The following is a 26,269-nucleotide window of genomic DNA, read 5'->3' as shown; positions in this document are numbered from 1 at the left end:
GAAGACCCCCACACAAGGCAAGTCGGGTGTGTGTGTGTGTGCGCGCAAAAGATGCATTCAGTTTCTGGGATGAAACAAGAAAGGCAGTTTTTCCCTTTAAGGATGGACGGGGTTCAAGCCACATAGCCTGGCATAGCAGATACAGAAACTGGGGTGGGTTTGTTGAATAGGGATTGTTGCTTCTGATATAAATAAGTGAAAACAATAAAATGGTTTTTTGCGGGGAAGAGAAGATGAATTGTACAAACAAGTTATTATCCCCAACCCTCTGTGGCTGGAAGAGAACAGGAAACACCTGCAACACGGTCCTATTAAAAATGGTTTATTAAAAAAATGGTTCCTATAAAAACCATGAATTTACACTCTGTTTAAAGTGACGCCTTTGCCGCCCAGGACAACCAGCCCAGAGCACAGCTCCAGAAGCACCCAGAGAGCAGGGGCAGAGCAAGGTGGGTGCAGTGCGCCCCAGGTGCCACCCTAGAGGGGGGTGACACTCGACGCCCCCCCTGATTCCCAAGCTGAGCCCTGCCGCCCAGTAAAAAAGCCTCGCTTGTCGGCTTGTAAGGTTGCTGCACGTGAGCAGCAGCACAGACGGACTGCGCATGTGCGGCATCCTGCGCATGTGCACTCCATATGGAACGCCGCACATGCGCAGTCCGTCCGTGCTGCTGTCATGCGCGGCAAGCTCACAAGCCGACAAGCGAGTGGCAACTTGTAAGACTGCCGGGCGCGAGCAGCAGTACAGACGGCAGATTTGCGAGGCTGCCTTGCTTCAGGGCTTGCGGGGTTTGCTGTGGCGCCGCTTCATAGCGGGCGTGCATCATGACATCACAATGCATGGTACATGCGCGCTACGAAGCGACACCCCGCCCTGGGGGGTGCCCCTGCGTTTGCCGCTCCAGGCGGCCAAGCAGCTCCGTTCGCCAGTGCCAGAGAGCCAGAGGGCTGTGAACCCAATGCACCCCACACCCCGTATCTTTGGGGCTGCTTCCCCTCCCAGTCCAACCCACTTGCAATGCAGGAATCCTGACAAAATATTCCTGACAGATGGCCACCCAACCTCTGCTAAAAACCTCCAGGGAAGGAGAGTTCCTTCGGCTGCGGAACCGGAGAAAGGGGGTGAGTCCAGTCTCTTGGGGAACCAGGAATAATTCCTGGCTGGCGGGGAACCCACAGCTTTCCCCACAATGTGGGAGTTTATTGCTACCAAGGTGGAAGCTGCAACAGAAGCATGCCAAGGGCAGAAGGTGGCTTTGCTGCCCTAGAATCACGGTTGGAAGGGAGGTACACCAAGGGTCATCTAGTCCAACCCCCTGCAATGCCACCTCGACCCTCGCCTCCTGCCTCCCTACACCCGCCTCCCACTTTCTAGTGGGCAGGCCCTCTCCACCCCCACCGGGGCAACCCCCACCCCCTTGATTTTGAGGGGGTCCAGGACAAAGCCCTCCAGGAGGACGAGGAGGAGGAGGTCCTGCTGGGAAGCAACCAGAGCCAGCAAGCCGCATGGGCAGAGTCCAGCGGTGGGGGGCATACACGACGGAGGCAGGGGGCTCAGGTCTGCGCCTGCTGGGCTAGGCGGCTCTCCTTGCCATCTTCCTGGGTCACAGGTTGGCCCCCAAGCAGCGTCTCTTGAATGGGCAAGGCAGGCTCCTCTACCTCCTCCGGCTCCTGCTTCATGAGGGCCAAGGGGGCCTCTGGCTGCGAAGAGAGAGGCAGGGAGAGAGGGGGCGGGTTCAGCAGGCAGGGACATGCAGCAGCGTCGGGGACCAGGGCCTCCCGCCTGCCATTTCCCCTGCTGCCAACAGCAGCAGAAGCCTCCTCCCCAAAGGCCCTGTTGCTCACTCACAGCCTCCTGAAGCCACTGCGGGCGCACGTACCTGATTCAGGTGAGGCTTGCAGAGACCTAGGCAGGAGAAAGGGAAAGAGTCAAGGCTGGATAGGGAGAGACCTTGGCTGGTTCGGGGGGGGGGCACGTATGACCCTCCGGGGAAGGGCAGCGACAGGCACCTGGGAGAAGGGAGCTCGCCCCAAAAAGCGTGGAAGGAAAGCACCCCCCTTTCTGTTGCAGGATCCTGCTGTTAGGGGACCCTGGCTGGGCTGCTGGTCAAAAGAGAGGCAGGCAGACCCGCCCCCCGCCCCTTTTTGCTCTCTTAAGAGCGTACGGATCAGGCCAAAGGGAGGCCACTTGGCCCAGCATCCCGTTCCCAGAGTGGCCAGCCAGACGCCCCCACTGGGAAGGAGTTCGCAAGCGGGACCCCCCAGGCAGTGCTGGATTTACACATAAGCTAAACAAGCTCTAGCTTAGGGCCCCACTCTCTTGGGGGGCCCCAAAAAAATTAAGGAAAAAACCAAATAAAATAAAACCTACATACACCAACCGTGTTTTGTGTTGTGTAGGCCAGTGTTTTTCAACCACTGTTCCACGGCACACTAGTGTGCCGCGAGATGTTGCCTGGTGTGCCGTGGGAAAAAGTGAAAAATTACTTTATATATAGTCAATATAGGCACAGAGTTAATTTTTTTTAACATTTTCTAATGGTGGTGTGCCTCGTGATTTTTTTCATGAAACAAGTGTGCCTTTGCCCAAAAAAGGTTGAAAAACACTGGTGTAGGCTCCTATGATGTAAGTCCCCGCCTGCTAGCCAGCTCCCTAAAATATCACCGGTTCTTAATTGTATTTCAGTTCAACAATTACTTTGATACAATACATATTTTGCTATGTGCAAATGGCTTTAGATACCTATTAGGTCCACAAATGACCATATAGTATCTATTCAACACAAAACACAGCGACAATTGGTTGTTGACAAAGGACAGATGGACATAGGGCCTCATCAAACCTAAATCTGGCCTGGCCCCAGGGACCCCCCTTCAGCACTCCCTCCCACAGGCCCCGGGGGACACCCCCAAGCACCAGCCCCCCACCCAGCGACTCACCCTGGCAACGCCGACAGCGGAGGAGGAGGAAGAGGGCCCCCACCAACAGCCCAAGGAGGGCCACCAGGGGAACCGCCAGCAGCACGTGGGTCCTTCTGGCTTCTTCCTGGGGGGGCTGCGTCGGCAGGACACCTGTGGGAGGGTGCAGGAAAGGAGCCACGTGAAACCCCCCACCACCAGGGCAACCGGGGCACACCCCTGCGGGCAGAATCACAGAGTTGGAAGGGACCCCCAAGGGCCATCTAGTCCAACCCCCTGCAATTCCCCCCCCTCACAGCGCAGGAATCCTCTGGGACCAACCCCCCTTCCCCCCCCTCGCTGCCCCCAGCCTGGATGTCTTTAATGGGTGCAGCCATGGAACAAACACCCCTTAAATACTTCTGGGTCTTCTGCATTGACCTCCTCTTTGTGCCTGACAGCGAAGGAAGACAATCAGGCGTCAAGCCGAGTTAAACCAAAACAAATTTAGCTTTTGCTCAAGGTTTCTTGAAGGCAGCCATTTAAAGAATTATTGTGGAGGGTGGCTTTTTTCTCGAAGGAAAAACACCTTATTTTTAGAACGCTGCAGAGTTAAAAATAAAGCGGCTGGTCCTGATCAGTGTCGGTTTTTAATGGGAGGCCACTGCGCAGCCTGTGGTGGGAGATTTGCGAAGCCCTGGGAAGGGCAGGACAGGGCAGATCCTGCCCCGCTCGATGCCCCAGGCTCGCTGGGAGATCCCTGCAGCACCAGCAAATCACGGCTCACGGGATCCGTCTCAGTTGATGCAGCCTGACCGTGTGGGCCAGTCTCTTGTTTCTACTTATTTCTTTATTGCATTTATATGCCACCTTTCAAGGGGGGCTGTGCGTGGGTCTCCCTCTCCCCATTGAATTCTGACAACAACCCTGTGAGGTAGGTTGGACTGGTCCCTGGGCAACCTTGGGAGGAAGGAACAGAAATAGAAGAAATGATGAGGAGAGTGTGGTGTAGTGGTTAGAGCATCAGACCAGGACCTGGGAGACCAGGGTTCAAATCCTCACACTTGGCCTGGAAGCTCACTGAGTGGCCTTTGGGGGGGCCATTCCCTGCCTCTCAGCCTAACCTACATAATCGGAGGGGGGGCATGCACACCAACCTGAGCTCTTTGGGATAAAAATGCAGTAAACAAACACTGTAAGAGCCTATGAAAGCATAGGAAGAAGCATCTTGGTCCAGGCTCTTTAATGCTCAGCAGCAACTGAGCAGGATGAAGCCCACCCCCCTTCCAGATCTGCTGCAGCCCCTGCTCCAAACAACTCCATCTGCCAGCTTCACTTCTACACTTTCTGGGCTAAATTTTTTGGCCTCCTTGATCAGCACAGCCTCAAAACACAAGAGGAGCTGGACACAGCCTCTTCGTTCCTTCCGAGGGGGGCTGCGCGGAGCAGGCCTTGCTAGCAGTCCTCCCCTGCCACCTCCATGCCGTTCTGGAGAAGAACTGAAAGCCAGGCAACAGTCTTCCTGCCCCTCCAGTATCACAGCTGGCAACAGGAGAAGGTATTTCCCCAGCAAGATCTCCCTTCATAGAGTTGGAGGGGACCCTAAGGGTCATCCAGTCCAACCCCCTGCAATACAGGAATGACAGCTGAAGAATCCTTGGCAGGTGGCCATCCAACCTGTAAGGAAGGAGAGCCCACCGCCTCTCGGGGGAGACCACCCCACTGTCCAAGAGCTCTTGTTATCAGAAAGTTCTTCCTGATGTTCAACTGGAATCTCCTTTCTTGGAACTTGAAGTCGTACCATCCGGGGCAGGAGAAAACCAGCATGCTTCCTCTTCCATGTGTCAGCCCTTGAGATATTTGACGCTGGCTCTCATCTCTCCTCCGAGTCTCTTCTTTTCCAGGCTGAACATACCCAGCTCCTTCAACCGTTCCTCATCAGGCTTGGTTTCCAGACCCATCCAGTTTGCCCACATCCAGACCTGGACACAGTACCTTCCAAGCTTAAGAGAAAGTCGCCCTCCACGCGCCCAAGGCCTCTGCCAAGCCCACATCTCTTGCCGGGAGCTCACTCACCGCAAACCACATCCGAAATGTGGGTCCCGTTTGCCATCCGCACCATCTTTCTGTCCTCACAGCTGCGGAGACAGAGGCAGACTCTTAAGAAGGGCAGCCAGCCGTTGCACCACATGAGCATTTCACAAGCGAAGGCCTGGCAGGCGCGCAAGCATGCGCAAGCCCCCATTTCGGTTTGGAAGAGAGAACAGCGGCACGTGGAGGGGGCCCTCCCCCCCCCCGAGATGCAGATAAGCAGCTTGACTCCAAATCCCCCCACCCCACACGCAGAGCTGTTTTTCTTAAACCGGCATCTGGGCTCAGCTGCACACATTTGCATGAAGCGCACGGTTAGCCATGCGGGCTACTTCCTTTCCCAGCAAGACCCGGTCACCCCCTCCCGACTGAAGTCAGCTCCGAGGGAGGGGCCCTGGAGTCGTCTCCAAGGGCAGCAGAGGAGAATAGCAGGGCACAGGGGCGACACGCAGAGGCTGCCAGCGTCTCCTGCCCAACTGCAATGTGCCAGTGTAAGAACGCAGGGCGACCGACCGCCCCGCCCCCCCCACCCTCGCTCATCTTACCTGCTCCAGGGTTGGCATCGAGCTGTGGCAGAAGAGATGTTGGAGAAGGAGCCTGGAGGGCATGCCACACAGAGCGTGTCGTTCAGGTGGCTGGCTGGAAGGAACACGGGAGGCAGCGTCACACGCCTGGGCCCAGAGGAATCCTGGGTGGGGCTGGGGCCATAGGCTCCAGCTCCAGCAGCCCTCATATCTGCAGGGTGGGGGGCGTGGAGGGGGGGGTCCATGCAGCTCCTGCAGCAATGCTCCTCCAGGGCTGTCTGGGTGTGGGGAGAAATCCCACCAGCAGGGAAATCCAGCCGACTTCTGCACACCCCACAATCCCTGGCCTAGAATCACAGTTGGAAGGGACCCCCCCCCCCCAGGGTCATCCGAGTCCAACCCCCGGAGATGCTGGAATTACAACAAAAGCATCCATGGTACATGGGAGAAGATGTGGGGCTTCCCTCTGCATCTGTTCATAGAATGGATTAGCTCGATTCATCCCTGGGATGTGTGTCTGCCCCTGAGCATGTGCAGAGTGAGTAATTCCACCACACAACGGAGGGAGCCCAGCACAGCAGCCCCTCGTGTTCCTCCTCCTTCTGGCAATGGTCTCTGCTCACCTTCGCGCTGGACGCCTTCCCCCGCTGGGCACACTCGGTTCACCTTGCAGGTCAGGCACTCCGGGCTGGAGCAGTGGGTGCCGGTCCGACAACGGCAGACGACGTTCCGTGTGGCATCCCCTTCCGTGTACACAAGGAAACCGGCATCTGGAGGAGGGGGAGAGGAGGAGGAGGAGAGCCTTGTGCCATCTGAATCCAGCAGCCAAGCAGATGAACAGAGTGGGGAACCCGCAAGCAGGGAAAGAGAGAGGGGGGAGGGGGGAGATCAAGGGCTTGGAAACCCAGCCGGATTAGGAGCAGTTGAAGCATCTGGGTGTGTTTAGCCTGGGAAAGAGGAGGCTGAGAGGAGATCTGAGAGCCTCCTTCCAATATCTCAAGGGCTGCCACATGGAAGATGAAGCAAGCTTGTTTTCTGCTGCTCCAGAGGGTAGGACTCGAACCCATGGCATCAAGTGGCAAGGAAGGAGATTCTGACTCAACATCAGGAAGAACTTTCCGGCCGCAAGAAAGTTTCAACAGCGGAACAGTCTCCCTTGAGGAAGTGGTGGGCTCTCCTTCCTCGGAAGTTTTAAAGCAGAGATCGGATAGCCATCTGTCATGGATACTTGATTGTGATCCCTGCATTGCAGGGGGTTGGACTAGATGACCCATGGGACCCCTTCCAGCTCCAAGATTCCAGGATATTATTATTAACTCTGGAAGTGTAGACTCGATTCTGACCAAACTAAGCCTCCTGGTGTATATTTTGCTCTGCGCCTCTGTGCCTCTGGCCAATGAGTCAATGTGGCCCTAGAGGGCCATGAAAAATTGTGCCCTGGGCTTTGTAGACTCGGATACCCACCTGAAACCAAAGGGGCTCGTGGGTTGCCAGGTGTGAAATATATGGGCCTTATTTCCAGTCACCTCTGGAGGTAGCACATGACCAGAGTCTGTCCCGTGGTGAAGGGAGAAGGAGACCCGTCACACGGAGGACCCGTCTCCCCCCATGGCCACTTACTCTCGTCGCAATAGGCATGTGGGGCGCAGTGCTTCTCCTTGGTCCAGCCGGCCTGGAAGTGCTGAGCCTCGCAGGCTACGCACTGAGTCTCAGAGCTCTCAGAGCAGAGCGCCTCCACCTTGGTGCCTGCAAACACACGAGGAGACCCAGTGAGCGCTGGCACCTTGGGCGGGGAAAGGACCGTGCCTGCAGGGGGGGGGGGGCTGGGATGGAGTGGGGTGGGTGGGCAGGAAGGAAGGAAGGAAGGAAGGAAGGAAGGAAGGAAGGAAGGAAGGGGCCAGGGCTCAGCAGCAGAGCGACACCTGGAAACTCTTTGGAAATTCCACCTCCCTGGGAGATTCAGGATGCGGGAGAGGTGCAGTTAGCCTATGGAACTCCCTCCCACATGAGGCAGTGACGGCCCCCAGCCTGGATGGCTTTCAGAGAGGGTTAGATGAGGGTTTATTGGAGAACAAGGCAGTTGAGGGCTGCAAAACATGATGGCTCTGCTCGGCCCCCACAGCCAGGGGCAGCCGTGGTGCTGCTGAATCTCTCTCCCAGGCCAGGACTTCCAGGAGAGCAGCAGCAGTTGGGGAGGGAGGGGCTGAGGGATTAGGAAAAAGCAGCTGTGTGTCTTTGTTTCTTGATTCCATCCCTTCACATTATTTTGTGTGTATTGTGGTATTTTATGCATTGAGACTTGCAAAACAAAATCGAAAATTCTTTCTAGTAGCACCTTAGAGACCAACTGAGTTTCTTCCTGGTATGAGCTTTCGTGTGCATGCACACTTCTTCAGATTGAGACTTGCAGTTATTTTTATTGATCATCGTTTAGTAAGCATTTATTGTAATTGTTAAGAGTGAATTTCTGTTATCATTTGCTGAGATTTGGAGAGTTAATTTTATTGTGTACTATCATATTCTAATATATTATTGAATATTACTTTATTTGATATAAGCAGGGGCGTAGCAAGGGGGGGCGAGGGGGGGCGGTCCGCCCCAGGTTCCATAATGGAGGGGGTGATAAATTATCAAGGAACATTTTATTTTATTTTATTTTTTTGAAAATGCCAGCTCTGAATGTCTTATATTACTATACTAGGGATTATATAGCTATATATGAAATTCCATGCATATCGGTTAATATCTTGACCCTCCTCCACCAAAATAGCTGTTCACTTGGCTGTTTTCCTATGTCACGAAGGCTGAAATTTCAGTTCAGAGAACACTTACTGTTCCCAACCCTAACCCTGTGGAAAGCCATCTAATTAGACTTTAATTTGATTTTGAGATGTTTTTAGGAGGTAATTTAATTATTGTTTGATTTTATACCAATGTTATGTATCTGATGTCAGCCACCCTGAGCCCAACTTTGGCCGGGGAGGGTGGGATATAAGTTTATTATTATTATTACTTGTTATTATTCCTTTGTAAGAAAATATGAAATAGTGTAAAACCATTTTTGCGGGGGGTGGGGATCAATGGGGGGGTGAAAAGAAATTTTCCACACCGAGTACCACCTGACCTTCCCATGCCTGGGGGGGGGGTTAAAAAAATTTTTGCCCCCGGGTACCAATTTACCTTGCTACGCCCCTGGATATAAGTCTTTCCATTTCAAAGTTATGTTTGTTGATGACTGTTTGTATTGGCCTGCCATAGTCAAAACAAAATAAAAAATAAAGAAAAATTCCTTCCAGTAGGACCTTAGAGACCAACTAAGTTAACTACTCTAAGGTGCTACTGGAAGGAATTTTTTTAATTTTTACCGGTACTTTTTGTTTTGACTATGACAGACCAGCACGGCTCCCTACCTGTTTGTATTGGATTAGTTTATTATGGCCAAACTCGGCCCTCCAGCTGTTTTGGGACTACAACTCCCATAACCCTAGCTAACAGGACCAGTGGTCAGGGATGATGGGATTTGTAGTCCCAAAACAGCTGGAGGGCCGAGGTTGGCCATCCCTGTAGGTGTGTGTTCTTTTGAGACGGGAAACTGCCTCACGTATAGTAATATAGGAAGGGGATATACAAATTAAAAGTGAAAATGAAAATGAAATCCCAGTTGCTGGAAACCGCAGGAGGGGAGAGCAGGAGGCCGGACTAGGTGGGCCTTTGGCCGGATCCAGCAACAGGCTCTTCCTAGGTTCTTAGGAGGGCAGCAAAAGCCTGGAGGGAAACCCTGGAGAATCCCAGTCTGCCCAGGCAGACAATCCTGAGCATGGGAGCTTCCCTTCTTCCCAAATCAGGGGTGAGGAAGCTCTGGCCTCCTCCGGCAGCCCTAGAGATGGCATCAAGCTGAGAAGGGAGAATCGGGTCCTTTCCCAGAATAAGGCATTCCCCCACCCACCCCGCCCCTTGCGCAAGGAGGGAGGCCCTTTTCCACCCCATGGCACCCGCTCCTCCCTCCCACAGCTGCCCTGATCCTTTTGGTCCTCAGAGGTTGAAAGGGGCAGCCCAGGTGAGCTTGGCCATCCTTCCCACGCGCCCCCCCCCCAGCAGAGACAGCAGTTGACAGGAGAGAAGGAAGGGCCAAAGGAAGCTTCTTTCTCTCCCTCATCAACGGGGATAGAAACACAATACATAAATAAATAGGTATAAACATCCCCCTCAGCTCAAACTTCTAATCTTAACTGTATCAAGTGTTTTTGAACTGTTTTAATTGGAAAGCCTTTGAATTGGCTGATTTAGCTGTGTCTTTTAATTAAGGGGTTTTTAATACCGTGAAAGAATCACTATTGTGTGCTTTAATTACAGTACAGCTTTCCCCATTGATTTCATCATTGCAAACCGCTTCAAAGCCATTTCAAGGCACATAAGCGGCATCTCACTTAATAAAGAAACAGTGCTGTTGACATAGTCGCTTTGCTCGCCTCCCATGAGAGGCCCCCCCGGCCGCCCCAGCCCTGAGGGGCTCTTGGGCAGGGTGGGGGGGGGTCGGAGGAGCCCCAAGAGGAAAAGCAAGAGTTGATTCCGCGCAGCTGATTACCTGGGCCACATTTTCGGCAGCACCTTCCCCCTTCCTGGTACTCAGTGGCAGAGCAGCTCGGGCCCTGCGGATCCAACGCCAGGCACTGCACCGCAGGAGGAGGGTTAGTCACAGCCCCATCATCATCATCATCATCCCCCCCCCAGCCCCAGCTCCCCCAAAGCCACAATCCAAGCGGCACCCAAGGCTTTCTCTCCGGCGCGTTGAGCAAAGCGATCGTAAAAGCGCATCTAGGCGCCGCTTGCCTTGGAAACCTCTGCCCCCACCCCACCCCCGCTGCGTAACCAGCCCGAGAGATGCGGGAGCCGGCCGCCTCTTAGCCCACCCTTGGGGGTCCGGTTTCCATTCGCCCAGAGAGACCCACAAGGCGGCAGCCCGCCCACCCACCGTCCAAGCTGCAGGGGAGTCAAAGGGAACCTGCCGGGAGGCCGAGCCACCGGGGATCCCTTCTCCCAGGGAAAGGAAAGCCTGGCTCCAGGCAGGGTCGCTCTCTCGAGGGTCCCCAGAGCGGCGTTCTTGGGGGGCGGGCAGTGGTCCCGCCTCCCCCGACGGAAGGAGCAGAAAGAAGGCGACCCTCCTCGTCCCCCCAAGGACGCGGCTTGGCACTGCTCCATCCAAAGGGGCCGTAAAGTTAGGGAATGGCATAGTCGGAAGAGACCCCCAAGGCTCATCTAGCCCAACCCCCTGCGATGCAGGAATGCCAGCCGGGAGAGGAAGAGCGCCGTGAAGTCCGGATCCCCCCACAGAGGCCAAAGGAGCGAGAGTGGCCCTGGAGGGCCCGCCGGGTTACTTTGGGGATCTAGGTTGGTGAGACCTGCGAAGCCTCTCGGGATCTAGGTTGGGGGTCGCTTTGGTCACAACTAGAGTGAGGACCCCCGCCCCCGCCCCGGAAAAGGGCGAGGCAGCAGCTCCGGGACGAGGGGGATTCCCCGGCGCCGAAAGGGGACCTGGAACTGGATCGGCGTGGGGAGACTTTCGCCGGGATCGGCTCCAGCCCGCCCTTCTGCCCACCCCTCGCCCAGGGGTCTCTAACTGGAAGGGAGGGCAGGGGTGGGCGCGGCGCCCTCCCTCCCGAATCGAAAGCGAAAGCGCCACTCACCGCCAGGAAGGCGCAGCCGCCCCACGCCACCGTCCAGGGGACCAGGCGCGACCGCATCTCTGCTCTGGCCCGGCGGGCGGCGCCCCCTTTATAAGGCTGGGCCGTGGGGCGGCGACGGAGGCAGAGGGGGCGTCCTCATCCAGCCAATCCGGCGAGGCGGAGCCCCTCCGAGGCTGCGCCCCCGCGGTCACGACAGCCCAGGCGGAGCTCGCCCGGAATCTCCCTGCCAGGAGAAGCGGAGCGGTGGAGGGGTGGGACTCCTCGCCTCGATCCGAGCAGGCGGCTCGGCGGTAGTCGGTCCCGGCAGCTTTCAGCCCCTCGGGGACATAGGGGCGCCCCTTGCGCCGCGCTTAGGGACCATTCGGAGCTCCGCCCAAATGATGCCCACGAAACTGTCGGGATGATTCAGCTGAGGCGTCTGCATTGCAAGCGGGTGGACTATTGGACCCTTGGGAACCCCCGCCCCGGGTTGGCATCCGTCTGTCTCGGAAGGCAAAGGAGGAGGGCGCCTTTGCGGGGGCAGGCAACCCCCTGGAGAGTTTGCAGCGCCTGTTGCGGTTGCAGAGATCGGTGCAAGAGAGACATGCTTTGTTGCAGCTGAAGGCGCCCGTCCTCACCCAGCGCAGTTGAACTGTGGAACTCAAGGCTGCAGGACGCAGCAATGGCTGCCAAACTAAAGGGAGATCGGAGAAATGCACGGAGGAAACGACTATTGGTGGCTACAAGCCAGGATGGCTGTGCTCTGCCTGCACCGTGGGAGGCAGCCAGGGCCAGACCAAGACATCTGACACCTGAGACAAACCACAAAAGTCCCCTTCCCCACCAAGGAAGAAGGGGTGAGTGCAGATCTCTCTCAGGAACGAGGGGCCAATTGAATCAACCTTAGATGGTTGAAGTGGGAATCCAAGGCAATCGCTGGGGAGGGTGGGGCAGGGAGCCTGCTCTAAATCCTGCTGGTGGGCAGAGCCCACAAGCCCCCAGAGGGCAGCCCCAAACATTTCCTTCCTAGGGCTGGGAGGAGACCAGCCGCACCTCCTGTTTGCCCAAAGGCTGCCAGGGGGGTGTCACTGTGGGGGCTGCCAAGCAAACTGGGGGGCCAGCCTCCAAGGAGTCTGCCACAGCAATGCATTGCTTGGAGGGCGGATCTGCTGCCCCATGTATCCTGCTGCCCGAGGTGGTTCCCTCGCCAGCCCTGGAGGCAGCAAAGGGAGGGCAAGTGTTCTACAGGCTAAGCATTCCCAGGCAGAGAGAGAAACCTTGGATGGCACCAGCAGGCTCTATGATGCTGTGATCACTAAGCCCCCAGCCCCAGCCAGAGCTGCAGAGTGACTTGTGGGGAGGGGGTTTCTGCCTTGGGGAGATGTTAGCCTTCCTCCAAATAATCTGAATTTAGGAAAGCAGGTAGATCAGAGTGGTATTCAGGGGTTTCCTTTTCACTTTGGCTCACAATGGACCCCTCTGGGCAACCTTAGGCTACAGGGCCGCCAGTTGCCTGGTGCTGGTGCAGGTGGGGCCTCTGGGTCAGGGCAAGGAAGCGAGCTCAGCTGCCTCCAGGGCAGCTGGAGGGGAAGGAGGCCCAGGGCTGTGCAAAGGCACCTGGGTGCCTGAGGCAGAACATCAGGCATGGGGTGCCATCTTCCTGGCAGGCAGCCTGAGCTAGCCTCTCAAGTGAAAATGAAGGAACGAACCAACGGGAGGTTTGCAGAGGCACTTGTAAGAGGCAGATCTAGAAAACTGGAGGGAGATGAGCAGCAGGAGATTCAAGGCAAGCAAAACAAGGTCCTTGTTTGTTTATTTCCTGGGCAAGGATGGCTTGAGTGCTGTAACTCACACACTGCTAACCAAATGCTTAGACTACCGCGATGCACTCCGTGTGGCGCTTCCCTTGAGACCGGTCCAGAAGTTGTGGGAACCAGGTTGCTGAGTGGAGCAGCTGGAGAAGCAGAGATGAAGAAAGAGCGCAGTGTCTGAGACTTTTTAGTTTAGGTGAAAGGCAAGTGAGAGGGGACATGCAAAGTTTATAAATAATGATAATAATAATTTATTATTTGTACCCTGCCCATCTGGCTGGGTTGCCTGGCATGGAGGAAGTGGACAGGGAGGTTTTTCTCCCCCTTTGCTAGCGCTGGAACACGCGGACATCCCGTGGAGCTGAATGCTGGGAGATTCAGGACAAATGAAGGTCCTTCTTCACGCAGGACATGGTTAATCTGTGGAACTCCCTCCCACAGGAGGCAGGGATGGCCACCAACTTGGATGGCTCAAAAAGAGGAGGAAACAAATTCATGGAGGAGGAGAGTAGCTACTAGCCAGAATGCCCTGCCCCCACAGCTGGAGACAGCAATGCTTCTGAAGCAATGCTTGCTGGAAGCCACAGGAATCCTGCTTGAATCTGCTTGGCCACAGTGAGAACAGGAGGCTGGGCAAGATGAGCCATTGGCCTGGGCAGAGGGAACTGCTCCAGCTGTTTCTAGATCTGCAAGATCATTGAGGTCATCAGGGAAACTTTTATTCGTGGGAGTAAAAGGGCCAAAGCATACAAGATGAATTTTAACAAGGAGAAATGTAAAGTACTACACTTGGGCAAAAAAAATGAAAGGCACAAATACAGGATGGGTGACACGGCACCTGGCTTGAGAGCAGTACATGTGAAAAGGATCTAGGAGTCTTGGTAGACCATAAACTTGACATGAGTCAACAGTGTGATGCAGCAGCTAAAAAGGCCAATGCAATTCTGGGCTGCATCAATAGGAGTATAGCATCTAGATCAAGGGAAGTACGGTAATAGTACCACTATATTCCGCTCTGGTCAGACCTCACCTGGAATACTGTGTCCAGTTCTGGGCACCACAGTTCAAAAAGGATACTGACAAGCTGGAACATGTCCAGAGGAGGGCAACCAAAATGGTCCAAGGCCTGGAAACAATGCCTTATGAGGAACAGCTTAGGGAGCTGGGTATGTTTAGCCTGGAGAAGAGAAGGTTAAGGGGTGATATGATAGCCATGTTCAAATATATCAAATGATGTCATATAGAGGAGGGTGAAAGGTTGTATTCTGCTGCTCCAGAGAAGCGGACACGGGGCAATGGATTCAAACTACAAGAAAGAAGATTCCACCTAAACATGAGGAAGAACTTCCTGACAGTGAGAGCTGTTCGGCAGTGGAATTTGCTTCCAAGGAGTGTGGTGGAGTCTCCTTCTTTGGAGGTCTTTAAGCGGAGGCTTGACAGCCATCTGTCAGGAATGCTTTGATGGTGTTTCCTGCTTGGCAGGGGGTTGGACTGGACGGCCCTTGTGGTCTCTTCCAGCTCTATGATTCTATGACCAGACCCCGCAGAATATTGCGGGGGGGGGGATCCAAAAAGAGGCATGACTGGGCGTGTCCTATGAGAAACAGCTGCAGAGATTTGCTTCAGATAAGGACACACCTTCTTGTGCATTGGGGGGTGGGATCAGGTAGCATATTCTCTCTTGCACCTGACCTGCTGAATGTGCTCTGAGAGTGAAGGGGATCCGAAGGGCTCTGGACAGGCCTTGCCTTGGAGGAGGGGGCTTCATGCACCCCCTCCAGACAACCTGCTTGTTGATCATGCAACCTGATTTGCTTGCAGGATGTTTACATGGAGCTGAGGTTACAGCCAGTCTTTATTGAGCATTCGTTCTGGTTTCTTGGTGGGGCAGTTACACGACAAGGAGCTTTCGTCCCTTAATGCTTTGCCTCTAAATGTTCCGAGAGCGAGGGTGGTGTGGTGGTTAGAGCGTTGGACCTGGGAGACCAGGGTTCAAATCCCCACACTTGGGCACCACGAAGCTCCCTGGGTGACCTGGGGAGCTGGTCACTGCCTCTCAGCACAGCCTCCCTTGCTGGCTTGTTGAAGGGGTTAAGCCAGGAGAGGGAGGAGTACGGCTGCCACCTTGAGTTCCTTGGAGGAAAAGTATCAATGCAAACTACATCACCATCTCACATTCTTCCTGATTTGCTTGCGGGATGTTTTCACAGCCACATGTTCACCCCACACTTTCTGTTGCATTTCCTCAAAAGTTTCCAAACCTTTAAAAAAGTGGTTTTGTTTTGTTAGGGCACAAAAAACCCACTTTGTATGTGGTATTCAGAGGGCTCCTGCCTGCAAAACCGTGACCAGGGGGAGGCACGACTGGCCACTCGGCTTAGGAGGGCTGACAGTCCCCACCCCTGGAAAGTCCTACAGCCGAAGGGCCAGAGGCGTAGGAAGGGGGGGGTGCTGGGTGTGGGCCACCCCAGGTGTCATCACTGAGGTGGGTGACAAAATGGCAAAAATGGGTGTTTTTAAAATAAAATATATTTTTTTCCCAAGGTAAGGGATGCCGCACCAGTGCCACTCCCGCCTAGGCAGCTGCCTCAGAGTGACTGAGGGAGACGCTGGTGGCACTGCTGCTGCTGCTGCTGCTGCTATTGCAAGAGGAGGAGGAGGAGGAAGAGGAGGAGGGAAAAGAAGAGGAGGAGGCGGCAAAAGGAGGCAGAGCTGCGGCGTGTGCACTCCTGCTCTGGCCTCGGTTGGCACAAGGGGGCTGCTGGCAGGGAGCGCTGCCTATGCACAAAGCCCCAGTGACATGCAGGGGGTGGAGAGGGGGGCTCTGGGCAGCGTAGCCAGGGTGTCTTGTTGGGGGGGGGCAGGCATGTGCGTGGGCGGCGTGTGGGGAAGCCGGGAGGAGGGTTTGCTGGCCAGGCTCCGGAGGCGGTTTAGTGCCAGCTGCACTCGTGGTCACTCTATGCATGCTAGCCGTTCGGGAGCCGGGTGCAGCGTGCGCGTCCTGCAGCTGGGGGTGGGGCGAGCTGACCATGGGGGGGGGGCGCTGCGTGGAGCCTCTCCGCCACCTCCCTGCCAGCTGTCGTGGAGCCTGCAGGCACCCAAGCCAGCACATCATTCCCAGGAGAGACGCTTGGCTCTGGCACGCTGCAGGCCCCGTGGTAAGTGCCAGCCCACACAGTGTGGTGCCCAGTGCCAGCCGTGTTTTGTTATGTTTGTTGACTGAACTAAAAAGTTTCGTGAGCCCTTAAAAAAAAAAAAACACACACCTCATATTGTTGTCATTTTGTCACCCCCCTCCGTGATGACACCCAGGGTCACCCGCACCCCCACCCCTTCCTCCGCCACTGGCTCTTCTTGTATTCTAGTTAAGCTCTTTAAGAGTGGGGGCATTTCTGCACTGGTGCTTGGGTTTTTTTGCAGTTGGGTAAGGGATGGGGGGGGCAACCCAAAAACCACTCCTGTTGCCATCAGGACACTTGCAGTGAGCAGCTGGAGGAGGGCCTCCAAGGCCAGGGCCAGGGCCAGGGCCAGAGGGCGACCTCTGAAGCGCTTCAAGTGGCCAAAGATGTCCTGGAAGAGAACAGAGGAGGAAATGCTCCCATTCAGTGGATTTGTAACTGGCTGACTGACCGAACCCAAAGGGTGCTCATCAATGGCTCCTCTTCATCCTGGAGAGAAGTGACTAGTGGGGTGCCACAGGGTTCTGTCTTGGGCCCAGTCTTATTCAACATCTTCATCAATGACTTGGATGATGGGCTTGAGGGCACCCTGATCAAGTTTGCAGATGACACCAAATTGGGAGGGGTGGCTAATACCCCTGAGGACAGGATCACACTTCAAAATGACCTTAACAGATTAGACAACTGGGCCAAAGCAAACAAGATGAATTTTAACAGGGAGAAATGTAAAGTACTACACATGGGCAAAAAAAATGAAAGGCACAAATACAGGATGGGTGACACCTGGCTTGAGAGCAGTACATGTGAAAAGGATCTAGGAGTCTTGATTAGGAAGGACTTCCTGACAGTAAGAGCTGTTGGACAGTGGGATTTGCTGCCAAGGAGTGTGGTGGAGTCTCCTTCTTTGGAGGTCTTGAAGCAGAGGCTTGACAGCCATCTGTCAGGAATGCTTTGATGGTGTTTCCTGCTTGGCAGGGGGTTGGACTGGATGGCCCTTGGGGTCTCTTCCAACTCTATGATTCTATGAAAGTTCGCTCCTTCTGGGGGGTCTCTGGAGGACAGTTCCGACCCCAAATGCCAAGCTTGCCCGTCCAGGGGATTGGCAACCCCATGCCCTAAGCCGACAGAGTCCTACTCTCTGGGGGATGCACAACCCCTTCCCCAAAGCCCCTCTCTGCCCCTCCCTCCCCATGGGGGTCTCTCACACCGCCTACCACTCACAATAATGGCTTTGGCCGTCTCCTCCTTGGAGAACTTCAGGGTTCGGAGCCCCTTGAACCGAGCTTCCAGGCAGTTCTGGATGACCCCCCAGGAGGAACAACTGATCTTCCTACAGCAGCTGAAATGCAAAGGTCAGACTGTCAGTTCCTCGGGGGGAGGGGGGGCTCCTCCGCATCTGAGAGTGCAGAGTGGGGGGCAAAGAGCCCGGCGGGGGGGGGGGGGCAGGTCTGAGGGATCCACTCCCTGCTCTCATTTTATCCAATACTCACCCCTGGGAAGGGATATGGAACCCCAGCACATCTGCAAAGAGAAGGACATGGGTACAGGTGAGAAGGCTATTCCAAGAGTTTTCTCCTGGATTCGAAGTCCTAGTACAGGGGAGGGACACCCCAGGCCTTGGGGGCCAATCCCGGCCTCCTTGCCTCAGAACGTGGCTCCCCAGGGAAGGTGCCCCTCCCGCTGACAACTGCCCCCCAGCCATGCCCCCCAACCCAGCTCCCTGCTTCCTCCATTGGACCCCACAAAACGGGGTGGTTGCTGGGGGGGGGGTTTCCAGGCGCTGGCCCAGATGGACCTTGGGTTGGATCCAGCCGTCTGGCTCTTTGCATCTTTTGACTAGCTGCCCCCATGCCCATTCCTGCCCTCCTCTGTCCCAAAAAGGAGGGCCACTTGCTCACCTGACGCCACGGGCTGCTCCGGGCCTTGCAGGGGGGCCACCCTTAAGCCAGACCCCTTAAGCACCTGAACCTAGAAGAGAGGAGCAGAGAGAGGAACTCAGAAGCCGGCAGCCCCAATTCTTGTGTGAGGAGGGGCGTCTGGCCCAATTCCTCCCTTCTCTCTGCAGTTCAGTGACCTGAAAGGGCATCACCAGAGCTGGAAAGAGGCAGCCCAGAGCACAAAGGGCTGGCAGAGAGAGAAAGGAAGCCCCAAGTGCTCTGGGTTCAAGAGCTCCAGCCCAAAGGAAAGAGAAGCATTGTCGGCTGTTAAAGGGCTGCTCTGCCTCATCTTCTTAGGACAGCCCTGCCCTTCCTGGAGAGGAAGGAGACCCCTAGGAGTCCTCCAAGCATCAAGGTGTCCCAGAAGAGCAGCAGAACATGAGGAAGGCAGTGGAGTCTTCCTTGGAGCCAGAGAGACCCCCAGGAAGGGGGAGAAGGCTGATGTCATAGGGCAGCTGGAGAGATGCAAAATGGAGCCAGGCAGAGGTGTAGCGGTTGGAGGGCTGGACTAGGAGGACCTGGGAGGGCAGGGTTCGAATCCCTACTCAGCCATGAAGCTCCCTGGTGGACCTTGGGCCAGCCTAGCCTACTTGGCAGAGCTGCTGTGAAGATAACAGTTGGTGGCAGGGAGAACCATGAAGGCCACCTTGAGCTCCTGGGAGGAAAGTGGGCTAGGAATGTCCTAGTAAATGTAAATGATGAGAGGGGAGAGGGGAAGGCAGGGAAAGAGTGTGGAGGAGCTGAGCTCCCTGGAGAAGACTGGCCGGGTCTATTTCCAGAGAGCCAAGGCTGTGCCAGGGACCCCAGGACTCACACTCCCCACCCCCACCCCCCAGGGCCAAGAGAAAGGGAAGGAATCCTACTTACAGTCTGCACATTTTGCTCACGAAAAAATCCCCCGTCCTTTCTAAGCTAGCTAACTATCTAAAATGCCCACCCAAGCTTAACTCTGACCCCAACCCCAGCCCTAAGCCTACACTTACCACTAACTACTACTCTATGCACAAAATATAGACAAAATATATACAAAATGTGCACAGAATAAAAAAATATGAAAACAAGGAACAAAAAATAAAATAAAAGTGTTAAAATAAAGAAGTAAAATAATAAATCAAATAAAAATAAATAAAATCAAATGAATCAAATAAAAGTAATAAATCAAATAAAAATAAGAAACTGAGAAAATAATCAACTAAACGCATCTCCAAATCTGCCAACCACCACCAACTCCTCTCTCCTTCTCTCGCCTCACTACTAACCCACAATGGCCACCTGCAAGTTGGTGGCTTTTTAAGGGAGAAGCAAGAGATGTCACAAAGGAGGGCAGGTCCTTGTCACCATGGCAACCCCCCCACCTGGACAGAGGTGATGCTCCTCTGTCAGAACTCGGAGGCACCTGCTGTTCCGCCTGCAGCTGGGCTGCATCTTCATTTCACATCCTTCTTCCTGCAGCCCCATTCCCAAAGGGAGACCACCCCCACATCCATCAAGGCAGGCTAGCCGTCTCCCTAGCACAGGATTGGACCATCTGCTTTGCATGCAGGTCTCCTGTCCTGGGCTGCATCTCGGGGGGCTGGGGGCTGGGAATGTCCCCCCCCCAATCTGAAACCCTGGAGAGCTTCTGCCAGTCAGTGCAGGCTAGTTGAAGAAGGATATTGAGCAGCTGGAAGGTGATCAGAGGAGGGTGACCAGGATGATGAAGGGTCTGGAAACCAAGCCTGATGAGGAACGGTTGAGGCAGCTGGGTATGTTTAGCCTGGAGAAGAGGAGACTGAGAGGAGAGCCATCTTCCAATACCTGAGGGCTGCCAGAGGGAGCAAGCTTGTTTTCTGCTGCTCCAGAGGGGAGGGCAGGAGAGGAGATTCGGACTAAACATTAGGAAGAACTTTCTGAAGGTAAGATTTTCTGGGACTTTGGTGGACTCTCCTTCCTTGGAGGTTTTTAAGCAGAGGCTGGATGCCAATCTGCGAGGGATTCAGCTGCAATTGGGGGACGCATAGCACTGGCCTACTTTGCAGGGTTGTTGTAACCACACAGGGCTGCTGAGCACCCGAAAGTGCCTGGCAATTAACAACTGCAGCAAGGATTCTAATAGCAAGAAATTGGAAAAACCATCCCTTCAAAGATCGAATGGCAAGTTAAATTTATAACAGAGTATTTTACAGCTAGCAAGGAGAATTGGGACAGTGAGAGGAAACTCAACACTAAGATGTTCATATGGAATGGATAATAATTAAGGAATATCTCAAAGGGTACTGTGATAATAAATGTCTCCTGGCAGATATCGAATGAGTCTTGTGATAGAAGGAAGTATTAGAAAAAGTTTAAACTAAGATTAAGAAAAATATTAATAAGAAACTGTGTAAAAATTATTGAAGGCAAAATAGTACAATGGGTTTAGTCGGAAGTTTCTTTTCTTTCACTGGTTTTCACTCTGTATGTAACTATGTTCTTTTCTTTTCTTTTTTTCTTATAGAATGTTTGTATTGGATGCTTGTTTTGTGTGCATTCTAAGGTATTTTCTTGTTTAAGAAACTTTATTTTAAAAAAAATTAGAAAAAGAAAAAGAAAGTGCCTGACAAACGTTGAGCCTTCCATTTCCTTGTGGGGAACAGCTGCAGCGCATCAGGAGGCGTCCCTCAACTTCCGTTTCTTCTCTCTCCTGCAGCCAAATAATAATAATAATAATAAATATTATTATTATTATTAGTACCCCGCCCATCTAGCTGGATTTCCCCAGCCACTTTGGGCGGCTTCCAACAAAAATCAAGTACATTAAAATATCACACATTAAAAGCTTCCCTAAACAGGGCTGCCTTCAGGCATTTTCTGAGTGTCAGGTAGTTGTTTATTTCCTTGACCTGTGATGGGAGGGCGTTCCACAGGGTGGGTGCCACTACCGAGAAGGCCCTCTGCCTGGTTCCCTGTAGCTTTGCTTCTCGCAGGGAAGGAACCGCCAGAAGGCCCTCGGCGCTGGATCTCAGTGTCCGGGCTGAATGATGGGGGTGGAGACACTCCTTCAGGTATGCAGGACAGAGGCCATTTAGGGCTTTCAAGGTCAGCACCAACACTTTGAATTGTGTTCGGAAACGTACTGGGAGCCAATGCAGATCTCTCAGGACCAGTGTTATGTGGTCCCGGCGGCCACTCCCAGTCACCAGTCTAGCTGCCGCATTCTGGATTAATTGCAGTTTCCGGGTCACCTTCAAAGGTAGCCCCACATAGAGCGCATTGCAGTAGTCCAAGCGGGAGATAACCAGAGCATGCACCACTGGGTTGGATTACCAAATAGGCAGAGTAGGCACTGACCTATGGGATCCACACTTTTTAGGGGTCCTGCGACAATAGATGAAAATAATATTGATTTGATCTTGAAATAAAACAACCACCAAGCTTTCTTAGTTCAGTGTTATTCCAGCGTGCGCAAGAGGACTGCCCCCCCCGCCCAGATTTTGACTGCCATAAGAAATTCCCGTCGTGAAAAACAGATTTTAAGTGCTTATGCCCACAATGTTAAGTAAATAAACCAGAAAATAACACTTGCAACTGTAAATATCTCATTTTTCCTTCTTTTAATAATTTCAATGTGTTGGGGGGGGGGTGACAAGAAATTTTCCACACCGGGTACCGCCTGACCTTGCTACACCACTGCAAAGGGCCTGGCTGTTCTTCCCCTGCCTGAGCACCCCCCCTTGGCCTGAGCACCCCCCCTTGGCCTTTTCCCGCAGAGCTTGGGTGACACAGCTCTGGATTTGCCCCGAGAAGCCTCTGAGGAAGGGAAACCAGGGACAGGAAGCGAGCAGGGACCCAGCCCCAGGCAGGAATTTCCAGCTGCCTCTTTTGAGCTGCGTGAGCTGGGCTGAGCAGGTTCCGTGAGAGCCGAGGAACCTCGGACTGCCCCACGCCAGACAGTGGAGTTCGTGGGGGGGGACCCTATTTCCCCGCTGGCCTGGCAGCGAGGAGGAGGAGGAAGGAGGCCTGGCCTGCGATTCTTCAGGTGCAAGCATGCCTTCGTTTCATTTGTACGTTGCTTTTCCACAAAAGAAGTCATATCCTGAGCTGAGTTTTGAAACCAGACATCGCAAAAAGCAATTACGTAATAACACAGCAAAACAACAGGGCATTCAAAAAGCATTTTAGTGTTGTAACTATAACAAGAATGCATGAACACCATCCAGCTCCCCATAGCCAAAATAACAAGGGAGCTTGAAGTTCCCCCTCGCTCCGAGAGACGCCCCTTCCCATGATGTGGCTCCAGCAAGGAAGTGTAAGAACCATGCGCCCCCACCCTGCTCAGCAGAAAAGGCCCCCTCACTGCTACCTTCCAGGCTCCTTTCTGGAAGAAGGAGGCAGAGGGCCAGGAAATGTGGAGGAATTTAGGCTAGGGAGCCAGCGGTTGTGTGGGGGTTAGAGTGATGGACTACTAGGGCCTGCAAGACCAGGGTTCAAATCCCAGCCTGGCCATGAAGCTCAGTGGGCGATTGCGGCCGCCTCTCCCAGCCTAGCCTACCTCGCAGGGTTGGGGGTTCAAGGAGGTGGGGGAGAACCATGTCCATGCCGCCTTGAGTTCCTTGGAGAAAAGGCAGGAGGAAAAGGTGCAGAAAATAAAGCAAGCTGTGTGGGGTCTTCCTTGACCTGATCCTGCAGAAGCTTTCTTGGTATGAGCTTTCGTGTGCATGCACACTTCTTCAGATAATCTTCTGTGATGTCTGTGTGATGCTTCTGGGGGTGGTCTTGAACTCCAGTGTGGGCAATTTCAAATTTCTATATAAGGCCAGGCGCTCCTTTCTTCGGGGTCTTATTCCTGCTCTCCTGTGTGTGAGGAAAAACACCCTGTTGCAACACCCCAAACAGCCTGGGCTGGGGCCTTGAACTCTGGCAATGCCTCTTGCTTGCCTGCATGGAAGACAGAGAGGGGGTCCTCCCCTTGCCATGAAGACCGCTCTGGCCGACGTGAGCTGGAAAGGGCTGGAGCTGAGGGCCCGCTCCAAGCGTTCAGGTTCTGTATATGAACCCCTTAAAAGCATTAAACTTCCCAGGCCAGGTGGAGAAAGCCTGTGGGATAAGCTGGATAATTACGCTTGGATAGTCAAGTCAACATCACCTCCTGGCAAATAGAAGGGGAAGAAATGGAGGAAGTGAGAGATTTCACTTTCTTGGGCTCCATGATCACTGCAGATGGTGACAGCAGTCACGAAATTAAAAGACGCCTGCTTCTTGGGAGAAAAGCAATGACAAACCTAGACAGCATCTTAAAAAGCAGAGACATCACCTTGCCGACAAAGGTCCGTATAGTTAAAGCTATAGTTTTCCCAGTAGTAATGTAAGGAAGTGGGAGCTGGACCATCAAGAAGGCCGATCGCCGAAGAATTGATGCTTTTGAATTCTGGTGCTGGAGGAGACTCTTGAAAGTCCCATGGACTGCAAGAAGATCAAACCTCTCCATTCTGAAGGAAATCAGCCCTGAGTGCTCACTAGAAGGACAGATCCTGAAGTTGAGGCTCCAGTACTTTGGCCACCTCATGAGAAGAGAAGACTCCCTGGAAAGGACCCTGATGTTGGGAAAGATGGAGGGCACAAGGAGAAGGGGACGACAGAGGATGAGATGGTTGGACAGTGTTCTCGAAGCGACTAACATGAGTTTGGCCAAACTGCGGGAGGCAGTGGAAGACAAGAGTACCTGGCGTGCTCTGGTCCATGGGGTCACGAAGAGTCAGACATGACTAAACAAACCAAAAAAATAATAAAAAAATAATCCTTCCTTCCCACCCTGTGGAACACCCTTCCATCAGATGTCAAGGAAATAATGAGCTATACAACCTTTAGAATACATCTGAAGGCAGCCCTGTTTTGGGAAGTTTTTTAATGACTGATGTTTTAATGTATTTTTAATCTTTTGTTGGAAGCCTCCCAGAGTGGCTGGGGAAACCCAGCCAGATGGGCAGGGTACAAATATTATTATTATTATTATTATTATTATTATTATTATTACTGAGCAAAGGCAGAAATTAGCATTTTCTGCCCCGCCCATTTTTGTCTCTGGCCCCACCCCCCATGGCATGTGGCCCTCAGAAAGTTGCCAATGGAGGAATGTGGCCCTTAGCACCCCCTTGTGATAAATGGAACAGACCACTAAAATTACGGAAGGGAAATCAAAGCGCATCGTAATTTCCCCAAACAGCAACAGAAACACTTCTTAAATCAAACTGGTTGCCTTTGAAATACGTCTGTTTGCAAGACAGAAGGGGGCTCCGCCTGGGAATCCCTCCTGGCTTTTTTCTTCTTTCTCGGTGCTCCCAGACAAAAGTAGTCCTCCCCCCCCCCCGCCCAGTTCCAAAGGTCTCCCCAGTCCCTGTGGCTTAGCAACTTCCCAAAATGTAAACCCCCCACCCCCAAAGATTGTCACAAATGAAAAGCAGAGTTCCTCTTTGCGGTTTCAGCAAAGTATTGGTCTTTCTTGGAAGTTGCTGGTGCCACAGCAAAACAGAGTCCCAGAATTTGGAAGGGACCCCGAGGGGCATCTGGTCCACCATGGAAAGAACCCCTGGCAGGTGGCCACCCCTGTCATTCTCGGGGGCCCCCCCACCCCACCCCACGGCTGCCACTGGTCAGCAGCAGAAAGCAAAATAAACCCCCATGGAAGGCAGGAGTTAACCCTGCGCTCCCTTTCCTGAGTCTCATTTCCTTTGGGCGCAGAAAAAAGATATTTATATGTGGAGTGGTACCTTGGTTCGCGAACTTAATCTGTTCTGGAAGTCCATTCGAAAACCAAAGCATTCCAAAACCAAGGCACACTTTCCCATAGGAAGTAATGCAAAATGGATTAATCCATTCCAGACTTTTAAAAACAACCCCTAAAACAGTAATTTAAAATGAATTTTACTATCTAACAAGACCACTGATCCATAAAATGAAAGCAATAATCAATGTATTGCAGTCTCACAATCAATCAATCAGTAGCTGAACTGGGTCCCACACAGTCACAAAAACGGAACAAAAAAGAGCCACAAAAACACAAAATGAATAGCAAAAAGAGACAGACCTCAGCGTAACACTCAAATTGGAAACGTAACTCTCAAAACGGAGCATTTTCGGCTTCTGAAAAAAGTTGGCGAACCAAGGTACCACTTTATGTTGAGCTGTTTGAAAACTGCCCACCCAGAGCAGCCCAACATTTATTTTATTCCCTTCTTGACATTTGTAGTCCATCTTTCCTCCAAGGAGCTCAAGGTGGACATTTGCAGCCCCCCCCCTGGTTGGGAGGGAGGCGATGCTTAGAGGCAGTGACTGGCCCCCAAGGCCACCCCCAGTGAGCTTTGTGGCCGAGTGGGGATTTGAACCCTGGACTCAACCGCCCAGCACTCCAACCGTTAGGCCACACTGCCTCACCCGCCCCCCCGATGGCAGCTCTGGGGGGTGGAGGTTTTCCCCAACCCCCATCACCCCCTCCAGGAAAACCCCTCCCTAGGCCAATCTAGGTACAAGGGGCCACCCTCACCTCTCTAGTCTATTTATACCCCCAGCCCTTTCCTCAGAAGTTCAAGATGACTCACAAGCAAGAGCAGCCGCAAGGTGAGGGGGATCCCCTGCTCCCCCCAAAAAACTCACACTTTGGTCTTTCCTTTCTTTATTGCCCGCCCTGCACCCCAAACGTCCCAGGGCGGCTTGCAGAAGAGCATCCCAGAATGGTAGGGTTGGAAGGGACCCCCAAGGGACATCTAGTCCAACCCCCGGCCATGGAGAAACTGCAGCCAAAGCATCTGTTTAGGGACGCTTTTAATATTTGATTATTCTAGATCCAGGTAGGTAGACGTGTAGGTCTGACGCAGTCAAAATAAATAAAATGTCCAGTAGCACCAACTAAGAGACCAACTAAGATTGTTCCGGGTATAAGCCTTCATGTGCATGCACACTTCTTCAGATACCGCCTGATACTTCTTCAGATAATTCTTCAGAACAAACTTAGCATAGCTGTCAACTTTTCCCTTTTTTAAAGGGAAATTCCCTTATTCTGAATAGGATTCCTCGCAAGAAAAGATGAAAAGTTGACATCTATGTACTAAGTTGGTCTCTAATATTTGATGCCTGTTGTCTTTGTCCATGGAGTTTTCTCGGCAGGGATACTGGCGTGGCTTGCCAGTTCCTGCTCCAGGTGGATCATGTTTCCCA

The 26,269-nt window shown here is 53.3% G+C and overlaps 1 protein-coding gene across 1 annotated transcript; it reads right to left on the bottom strand.

The window, feature by feature from the left end:
- Positions 1-1,484: 1,484 nt before the first annotated feature.
- On the bottom strand, positions 1,485-19,558 carry CD40 (CD40 molecule). Its single transcript, XM_033154022.1, has 14 exons — positions 19,439-19,558; positions 18,062-18,131; positions 17,654-17,684; positions 17,385-17,502; positions 13,053-13,127; positions 11,195-11,290; positions 10,096-10,180; positions 7,131-7,256; positions 6,134-6,280; positions 5,532-5,625; positions 4,972-5,033; positions 2,938-3,069; positions 1,878-1,903; positions 1,485-1,698 (listed from the first exon to the last, which is right to left on the bottom strand). Exons 1-14 carry the CDS (start codon positions 19,556-19,558, stop codon positions 1,552-1,554), a joined length of 1,329 nt encoding a protein of 442 aa, XP_033009913.1. The 3' UTR covers positions 1,485-1,551.
- Positions 19,559-26,269: the final 6,711 nt, after the last annotated feature.

Source organism: Lacerta agilis, chromosome 6, assembly GCF_009819535.1.
Source record: "Lacerta agilis isolate rLacAgi1 chromosome 6, rLacAgi1.pri, whole genome shotgun sequence".
NCBI lineage: Eukaryota > Metazoa > Chordata > Lepidosauria > Squamata > Lacertidae > Lacerta > Lacerta agilis.
Note: the sequence above shows the minus strand (reverse complement) of the source record. Positions and strands in the feature narration are given on the sequence as shown.

What these genes read in the sequence shown, in the direction of transcription:
- CD40 (XM_033154022.1), bottom strand. Translation starts at nt 19,558, where the DNA reads ATGGGGCTGCAGGAAGAAGGATGTGAAATGAAGATGCAGCCCAGCTGC. An exon ending in CAGGTGGGGGGGTTGCCATG is followed by an intron (nt 18,132 to 19,438) that starts GTGACAAGGACC and finishes CCTCTCTTCTAG; the next exon opens with GTTCAGGTGCTTAAGGGGTC. An exon ending in GCAAGCCTCACCTGAATCAG is followed by an intron (nt 1,699 to 1,877) that starts GTACGTGCGCCC and finishes CTCTCTTCGCAG; the next exon opens with CCAGAGGCCCCCTTGGCCCT.